Source organism: Tupaia chinensis, unplaced genomic scaffold, assembly GCF_000334495.1.
Source record: "Tupaia chinensis unplaced genomic scaffold, TupChi_1.0 Scaffold145652_1, whole genome shotgun sequence".
NCBI lineage: Eukaryota > Metazoa > Chordata > Mammalia > Scandentia > Tupaiidae > Tupaia > Tupaia belangeri.
Genome location: NW_006205509.1, coordinates 436,532 through 446,290, shown reverse-complemented (window position 1 = coordinate 446,290; position 9,759 = coordinate 436,532). Strand labels below are relative to the sequence as shown.

Below are 9,759 nucleotides of genomic sequence, written 5' to 3'. Positions count from 1 at the left end.
GGCCGGCGGCACGCCCCGCCTTGCCCTCAGCCATCCTGCCGGCTCCCCGGGGGCGGCTGCCTGGCCCTGCGCCCTGTGGTTTTCTAGCGGCCCCTGAGGAGGAAGTGCGGGCTCCCGGCATGCCTCGCATCCGGCGGAGACAGGCGGGGCCCCGCCCGCCCTCCCCCCCCCCCCCCCCCCGCCGCTACCCCTGCGCGCCAGTCCAGGCGCCCCAGGACCACCCGAGGTCACCCCAGGGGCCAGAGCAGCCGGCCAGGCCCACACCGCGCTTCCTCCGAGGCCCGCCGCAAGGCACAGCCTGTGGCGTCCCCCAGGCCCGCCAGTCGCCCACCAAGCCCTGGGCCCTGAGCGGGTGAGCCGGGCCGGGCCTGCCCTCAGGCGGCGCACTCCGGTGGCCGGAAGTTCCCCTCCGAGGGGAAGGAACGCTGCGGCTGGAGCAGCGCCTTCGATGGCGGCCTGGAACTCATTCGTTCCAGAAAGCGGGTTAGCCAAACCGATCAGCACTGGAAACGAACTGAAACAGCGGGGTAGACTATAGTGTGAGTTCCATTCAGCGAGAGTTTTTATTAGGAGAAAATGTGTTTTAGATCTGTTCTCCCTGGGTAGCAAGAAAACAGTATTTCTTGCTCCAGGTCTCAGGTTAGCCACTGCCAAGGAGGTTGGCTCTCAGCCTGCAACTGGTAGGGGTAGAACAGAGAAAGGGGGCAGGACTCTGAACTGGATTTGAAAGGGAGGAACAATTTAGCTGGACATGGAAGTGGGGCCCTTTAGGAAAAGAGATGATCTCATTGAAAACTGAGGAGGAGGATATGGAAACCTGTGCTGGGGATGAGGAGCAAGTATTTCTAGTTGGAGTAGTGTCTAGATGGAGGCAGAATGTGAACACAGATTGTGAACCCTGATTGTGCAAATTAGGTTGGGGCTTCTCTGATTACAGCTGTTTCTCCAGGGAAAAGGTCTTCAAATGGAAGTTACTCCCTGACCTGTTGGAGGCGATAACTGGAAATTAGGACACTGGGTTTGGAGGAACCATTTATTTCGGGATTTTACAGGGAAAGGGAAAAAGTCAAAATACACATAATAAAGAGTGGAGAGAGAAGCAGCAGTCTTTACATAAAATTAGTGGCCTTTGCTGCTATTGTTTTCCAGTTCTTTCCCCCAAACAGATATAAGAAGGGACTTAAAAAAGTTCATGGAGGGACCAGCAGGTGGTGTGGTGGTTAAGGCGCTGGACACTCCCACATGGCCGACCAGGGTTCGAGTCCTGAGTCTGGCGGCTTGCTTTCTCCCTTCCTCTCTCTTTCACTCTCACCCTCTGTGTCTCTCTGGTCTAATTAAAAAATAAATGAATGAATAAATAAAATTAAATAATTATTAAAAATTTTTTTGAAAAAGTTTATGAAAAAATGGAATCGAAGTACAAGTTTATTTCAGTGAAAAAGATCATTGAGATTCATGCATTTTTCCCATAATATTAATTTTCCATGAACTTTGTATATATCTCTGTGTGTAAACTTTATCCATAATAGTACACCAGAGAGACAAAAGGAGAGAGGAGCACCCTCCACAGGATCTAGTCATGCTATGATCCATTTCCTTTAGACTGCTCTTGGGCACTCATGGGCATTGTCTCATGTGTCTCAAACTGACTAAGCTGGAGATTCTAACCTTGGTTGGTGGTTATGTAGGATCCAGTTTCTCTTGAGCCATGGAGCTGGCTCTCCATGAACTTTTCAAAGACCTCTTTTACTGTGCTCAAGGTCAGCTGTGTGCCTGGTACTGCTGGGTGTTGGGAAGCGGAGGATAAATGCAACAATCTCTGACCTTGAAATGGTGAAAGTCTGTAAGTAGAGATAGGTTGTTAATCTGATGAATATAATATAATGTGTTAAGTTCATTTATAGAGATGCATACAAAATTTCAGGTAGTAGTTAATTAGAATTTATTCTGGATGTTAGATTTAGTAATGACCAGGAAGAGGCAGAGTGAAGAAGATGGAAGGAGTTGAGGTTGGATGGGGAGAACTGGAGAGAAACCTAGATGATGGAGGTACTTCAGAACACAGAGAAGATGGCAATGATAAAAGGTATCTCACTAACAGAGCCCAATACTCATGTCACTCCCAGGTCCCACAGCATCCTCAGCAATGCATCTACACACTGGCTCCTGAGAAATTCTTTAGTACCAGTATTTTGGCAACTAAAATTAGAACAGTTAACTAAATGGTTAAATCAAGTCACAGGAAGGGTTGGTGACTTGCCCAAGATATCTCACTCCTCAGTGGTGGAACTGGGACAGGAAGACAGGTGTCCTGATTCCATTCTAGCCTCTTATAATACACACAGTGTTCTAGAGGCCTCTGCTGATAGAGCAGCCTACCAATTTCAGGACCTCTGTCAGCCAGTTTCTCCTACCCTGCCCTAATCCCTCACCTGAGCTTCAGTGATTACTATGAAAAGCTGCTTCTCATCCTCTTGGTCTTCTCCTTTCAGGCCCCCCCCCCCTTTTTTTTTTCCTAGGCTGCACTAACAGACTGACCCTGGCAAGGATAGAGCAGAATTATCAGCTTCCCAGTTCTCTGTGGTTTATAAAACCCTGGATCCGGTTGCCTATTTTAGTCCCAGCCTCGAAGTGCTGATTCACACTTAACTTGAGGCCCCATATTGTAGAAGCCTCTTCCGTTCTTTTCTGCCTTTTCCCCCTCAACCTTCTCCTTTCTTTGTTTAATACCCCCTCCTCCTCCTCCTTCTTCTCTCTCTCTCTCTCTCTCTCTCTCTCTCTTTTTATTATTTGATCCCTAGTCTCCTTTCAAATTTGTCACTTTCTTAGCCTGAGGGTATTTGACCTGCCTCTGAATCCTACACACCTGTCTCTACTGTCTCTTAGGAGTTGCCATCACCAAGAAGTTTTGAATACTTGTTTTAGGGGAGAACAAAAAATTTGAGCCCACAAGCTACTTGGAAGAATTAGGGCACATTTAGTCACTCAGAAACTTTTTAAAGTTCTCTGTACCTTTGAATATTGCAAAGATGAACAGATGAATGGACAGGTAGGTCCTCATAATCCAAAATGGATAACATCAAGCCACTCCCTCTGCACTTAGTTTGTGAACTGATAAAGGTAGCAGCAAAGGAAAGAATCATCTCACAGGTGCGGTGAAATCTAATTTTGGGTCCTGTTTTTTCTAGAGGTTTGCATTTGCTCTAGAGATCTTAATTGCAAGTAGAAAGACACATTATGACAATATAGATTCAGTTTTATTTGCTTTTCTGTATATGGCTCAGCAATCTCTTAGAACGTGTTTTCTTTGTTGATCTCAACTCCTTTTGTAGATCTAATAACCATCTCGGGAAGGCTGTTGGACTCAGGAAAATGTTCAGTTGGAGGCAATGACCTAAAGGAGAAGACAGTTATTTTCATAGTCAATAACTTATGCTCACCTCTTCTCATTTCCTTCAGCTCCCTGTTAAGTATGACTCTGTCCTGGGTTTAGGGGAAGTTCAGGGTTGGAGTGGGGGAGGGCAGGACTAGATCTCTTCAGTGTTAGAGACACAGAGGACATAGTGGCAAGGACAGACTTTGAAATGGCTACCACATGGCTACAGAATGTGTTTAAAGGCTGAAAGACATAGATTTGTTGTATGGGTCTCCCCTAGGTCAACGTAGGCAGGGTCTTATTTAACTCTTGAGCATTAAGGTAGTAAAATCTCTTTCCAAAGTTAAATTCTCATAATGCCCTTAGGAAGAGGTTGTGGGAGAGGATATCAATGCTTCCTTCCCTTACCCAGTAGCATGCAGAACTTTCTGAAGCTTTGACTTTAGAACACCACTGATATGTGCTTGGTCCATTCATATTTGCTTTTGCCACTATCTTACACTAAGCAGTAAATAACATAGTGAAGTCCACTCTGGGTATGTGAAGGGGAACTTGGATGGCAACATTATTGAGGGGAAAGTGAACTATAGAGGGAAGGGAAAGGAGTAAACACATGAATGTGGTAAGGAAGGTGATGGATTTCCTCAGCTCAGCTTTGCTCCCTAACTCAACCACTGTTTAAGATCTCCAGGTGACTCTATTTCAACTCATTTTTTGAGAATACTTACATTGTTTATCCAAGAGATGTAAGCAGAGACCCGAGTGAAGACTGTGGGTTTCCTGGCAACATTACATCCCTGGCTGGACACGAAGCTGGTCACTCCATGGACAGAATACTGGCCATTCACCAAGCAATGGAGTGGGCCCCCAGAATCACCCTGCAAGGTGGAGAAGCAGAGTCCTAAAACTCCAGATCTTTTGATATGTAGGTGTTTGCTTTTGTTTACACTTCACCCACCTCTATCTCTGCTTATGAAATCTACAGTTCTAAAGCTCCAGTTCAACAAGTCTCCTCCTCTTTCTTCATATCCCACAATCAAATGAATTTCTTCTTTTCTAAACAACCATAGCACTTCTTCCTTTCTTTTATAGCACTTAATGTTCCGCCTTGTATTTTGGTTTCATAATTTGTTTCTACCTCCCACACATATCTATAATTCTCTTAAGACAGGAACTATGTCTTACTAATAACTTTCTTTTACACAATGCTAGCATAAAACCTTGAACATCTTAAGTTCTGTTATATAAAAATTATAGGAGGCCATTGTTTTAGATTAGGTACCTATATTGGACCCCAACAGACCAGACCAAATTAGAATGGAGTCACTCATATTAAATTTTTGTATCACCACCAAACTAAAACTAAACTGTTTATCTGACCTCCTTAGAAATCAAGAGAATGATATAACAGCAAAATTTCCCAAACAGGCTAGTTTCAATGGCATGAAAATGGAATTCCCCTGATTTAATTCTTAACAAGAAAAAGTGACATGAAGTAACCTGATGTTAACAAATCAATAACTTTCCTATTCTGTTTTCCTTTCCTTTACATAGGAGGTAACTCTGGGAACAGCAGATGGCATGGTGGTTGGTGCACCAGACTCTCACGTGGCCAACTGTAGTTTGAGTTCCAGATCTGGTGGCTTGAAACTCATGCTGGGCACAATTGTGTCTGTGCCCCAAATCCCAAGAGGAGTATGGAGGAGAAGGGATTGCAGCATGGCCATTCCCCACCTGGGAGATGATTTCTCACTTTTTCTCTCTCTGTCCCTCTCTGTCACTCTGGCAAACGCACACACCCTATAGCAAAAATCTCTCTATATATAAAAGGAAGTAACTCTGAAAGGACCAATCTGCTCTTGGTTCTTTGTTTCTGCTTTCTTCAGCTTTTAGTTTATAAAACCAACCTCTTAAGCCAAACCAAGGCCTAGTGGTTAGGAGAGCCATATCCTGCATGACTGACTATGGTTCATATCCTGGCCCTGGAGGCTTGAGAAACCAGGTGGATGTACATGCATGTCCTAAATCCTGGCAGGATGGAGAAATTGAGGAGAAAGATCCAGTACAACTATACCCCACTGGAGAACTTCTCTCTCTTTTTTACTTTCTCTGGCAAGTACATGTGCCCTCTGGCAATTAAAACAAAATTTAAATAGTGGAGAGCGTGGGGCTGAATTAGTGATAAATTAACTTGCAAATGAAAGTATTAAGTATTAAACAAATGAAAAAGACAGTTATTAACTCTAGTGAAAACAAAAATTAACCAGATTATGATATCCAGGAAAAAGGAAAAATAATCCTAGAATGCTACATGATTTAGTAGTAAATAGCATTTTATATAATCATGATATGCACTAAATGTTAATCTATTATTTGGGGATGGGCAGCAGTTGCTGTGGTGGTTAAGGGACTGGATCCCACATGACCGACTCTGTGGTTTGAGTCCAGGACCCAGAAGCTTGAAAAGCACACAGGGTGTGTGTGTGCGCATGCCCAAAATCCTGAGAGGAGAATGGAGAAGGGATTGTGGCCTGATTGTTCCCAACTGCGGGGGGTGATTTTTTACTTTCCTTCTCTCTGTCTCTCTCCAGTGAGTTCATATGCCTTATGGCAAAAATCTGGGGGAAAAAATTCTGGATAGTAAGGTAGTGATGGGAAAAGTACTGCTTGGGGCACAGGTATGTGGATATAAAAGGGAGAGAGAACCACATCTCCTGTAATACTTGAACTGGAAAATTAAGTATACATATTTAAAGACATAGAGGTAGATACCAAAAAGAGCTGAAAGTGATCCCCAACTAAAGGAGTGAGGGGAGAACAATGGCTGTCCTTTTATGTTATGGAACCTCATAGTCTTATTTGCTAGTTAAAGCAATTTGATAGTTACAGCTTGAATAAAAATGAAGACTTATTAAACAAAACAAACAGAAAATTAAACCTAAAAAAAGAACTAGAGAAAGATCAAAAGTGCAAATTGGGGATAATTTTTTGAAAGAGGAACCAGCTATACTTTATCCCAACTGCTTCTTGGGAAAAGGTGTTTTCTTTACTGTTGTACTCAATACAAAAGAACCTAAATCTCTTCCACCCGCATTTTTTTTTTTTTTTGAGAGATTTTCACTGTAGGGCGCGTGCGCTCGCCAGATAGACAGAGAGAGACATAGAGACAGAAAGCGAGAAATCACCCCCCAGGGGGGATGGTCACGCCACAATCCCTTCTCCTCCATTCTCCTCTCGGGATCTTGGGCACGCACGCACACGCGCCCGGCGTGAGTTTTAAGCCACTGGGTAGGGGACACGAACCGCGGTCGACTACATGGGAGTCCAGCGACATAGCCATTACACTAACTGCTGGTTCCCTTCCACCCACATTTTAATGGAGATTCAAGAGTATTTTAGCAGGCCAACTGGTGGTGTAGTTGTTAAAGCGGCTGGATCCTACATGTCCAACTGTATGCTTCAAGTCCCAGATCCATTGGCTTGAGAAACATGCTTGGTATGTGTACATGTGTGCCCAAAATCCCAAGAGGAGAATGGAGGAGAAGGGAATGTGGCATGGCCTTAGTCCCATGGAGTGATTTCTCTCTTTCCCTTTCTCTTTCTGTTTCTCTCCAGTGAGTACATGCACCCTATAGCAAAACTTGAAGAAAAAAAAAAAAGTATTATAGGGATAAAGAAATGGAAGATAATTGAATTGTATATAATAGCCAGTACTATTGTTTTAAGCCAATTGACCTGAAAAGTCAAGGTTAATTGACTAAGGCTCTGAAGAGATGGAGGGTGTGGCTGAGGATATTAGGGCAGTAGAAAGAGTTGGAAAAGAACCTAATGGAAATGCATTGATTGAAGTGAGAGGGCTCAGTGTATCCACTGTGAAGAGTAGGGTTAGGGACTCAGAACTCTTAAAAGCCCTGAAGACATGTTATTTAGAATTCCAGTGGAAGGTACCTGGAGAGACCATTGGCTCAGATGATTGTCAATTGGGAGTGTCAGCCAGAAGAAAAGTACCCTAGTTTTTTTAGAGCTTAAGACCTTGAGAGATGAGACCAGTAGGTGGTGTGGTGTTGAAAGTGCTGGACACTCCCACATGGCTGACTATGGTTCAACTCCTGGACCTGGTGACTTGGTTTCTCACTTCTTTCTCACTAAATTAAATTAAAATAAATTAAATTAAAATAAATAAATGAATTAAAAAAAAAAAAAAGACCTTGAGAGAAAACAGAGGAAAATGAATTAACTCAGAAAGCAAAACTTTTAGGTCATAGGTGGAGCTGGCCAGTGAGTACCTAGAAAAGGTGGGTCTTTCTCTCTCTCTCTCTTTTCTTTTGCCCCTACTCCCATGCAGAGTTCTAGGAATACAGGACGTCTAAGTTTTCCAATAGGAAAGTCTCTAAAAATTGGGATAAGTTGATCACTTTATTTTCATGGTCCTTAGGGCTCATGTAAAACTATTTAGTCTTTTCATTTTACTGTTTCAACCAACCTATGACTCTCCTGCTGGCTTCACTCTCCCCCACCTAGCGTGTACTTGCGGTTGATCTGCAATCCTACCCTTTTGCTTCAGTCTTGCAGGAAAACCCAGCCCTAATTAATACATTCCTGATAACTAGGTCTTTGAGTAAAATGGAGTTATATACCCTCATAGTCATTGCATGGTCTACAACATCCCAAAGGACAATCCTTGTAATCACCAATAATTATAATCATTATAATTATTCCAGACCTGTACAAACCTTTCACCTTAATTTTCAACAGGTTGACTTCTCCTAGTTCATGAGTAACTAGAAGCAATAATGCAGAACGCCTACCAAATTCCAGCTACCTAACCTGCAAACTCTTTCACTTCCAAGTACATTATTGGTATCTTTTATTTATTTATTTATTTATTTATTTATTTATTTATTTATTTATTTATTTATTTATTTATTTATTTATTTATTTATTTATTTATTTATTTATTTATTTATTTATTTATTTATTTATTTATTTATTTATTTATTTATTTATTTATTTATTTATTTATTTATTTATTTATTTATTTATTTATTTATTTATTTATTTATTTATTTATTTATTTATTTATTTATTTATTTATGAGAGAGATTTTTGCTATGGGGCAAGTGTACTCACCAGAGAGAGATGACAGAGAGATAGAAAGCGAGAAATCACCCCCACCAAGGGGAATGGCCATGCAGCAATCCCGTCTCCATTCTCCTTTTGGGATCTTAGGCACACATGAACATGCACCCAGTATGAGTTTTAAGTCACAGGGTTCAGGACTTGAACCACGACCAACTATGTTGGATTCTAGCAAGATAACCATTAGGCCATCTGCTGGTCCCCTTTTATTGCCTCTTTATTCCTTACCTTTCGGTCAAGATTCTGCTCTCAGCAGGGTCAGCAGGTAGCTTGGTGGTAAAAGGTGCTGGACTCCCACATGGCCGACCCCAGTTTGAGTCCTAGACTGGCAGTTTGCTTCCTCACTTTTCCTCTCTCTCTCTCTTTCTCTGTCCCTTTCAGGGTTAAATCAATAAATTATAACATTTTAAAGTTAAAGAAAATAAGTCTTAAAAAAAGAAAAGATTCTGCCCTCATCACTTCACCAAAACTGCTTTTGCCACAATTACCTGTGACCTACCAATTACCAAAGTAAGCCACTTTCAGTCCTTATCCACTGTGGTTCCTGGTTGCTTTGGGTACTGTATGATGATCTGTCAATATTTCCTGAGATTTTAAAAATCCTTAGTGTACCTTTTTCTCTTAGGTATACTCTCTCTTTCTTGGATCCTAGTGGGTTCGTGATCCTCCGCCTGTCCCAGAAGCACCCAAGCATCTATGTTCTCACAGTTTTTCTTCAACTTAATGCTCTTTTCTCATTCTATAACTTTTCCCAGGGTATGTATTGGGGAGGAGGGCAGTATTTTTGCTCTGAAGGGTATCTAGCCCAGCTCGCTCTTCCAGGATCCGCTTTCTTCCATCTAATTTCTGATTGGTTCGCTGCACCTGCATGTCCCACTGGGATCTCATATTCAACTTGTCCAAAAACAAACTCTTCACCTTCCTTTCCCAAACCTATAAATCTTGATTTATTTGAGGCAGAAACTTCCTCCCAAATCACTTAAACCAGATGCCTGGCAGTCATTCTGATCCTCTTCCTTTTTCCCTCTTCATTCCTACCACCACTGCCCTAATTCAGGCTCTCAGATTTCTTTTTTTTTAAATCTGCTAAAGAGCTCATGGCTTGACAGTGAAAGAGAGAGAGAGATTGAGAAAGTGAGAAAGCAGCCCCCATTTGGGATGGTTATGCCATAGTCCATTCTCTTGCATCTCTCTCTCTCTTTTTTTTTTTTTTTTTTTTTTTTTTCTTTAGTGCCTTTCTGAAC

At 42.2% G+C, this 9,759-nt stretch overlaps 1 protein-coding gene and 1 pseudogene across 1 annotated transcript in view; both read right to left on the bottom strand.

Annotated features, from left to right (window-relative positions):
- Positions 1–3,061, bottom strand: part of LOC106733862 (proteasome assembly chaperone 2-like) — a 6,119-nt pseudogene extending 3,058 nt beyond the window's left edge.
- A 177-nt stretch (positions 3,062–3,238) lies between these two features.
- Positions 3,239–9,759, bottom strand: part of CELA1 (chymotrypsin like elastase 1) — a 20,721-nt gene continuing 14,200 nt past the window's right edge. Inside the window, exons 7-8 of the mRNA XM_006168132.3 lie at positions 4,105–4,254; positions 3,239–3,394 (exon numbers count right to left, since the gene is read on the bottom strand). Of these exons, the coding sequence (XP_006168194.1) occupies positions 3,377–3,394; positions 4,105–4,254 (168 nt within the window). The 3' untranslated portion in view covers positions 3,239–3,376. The remainder of the gene's footprint in view (positions 3,395–4,104; positions 4,255–9,759) is intronic.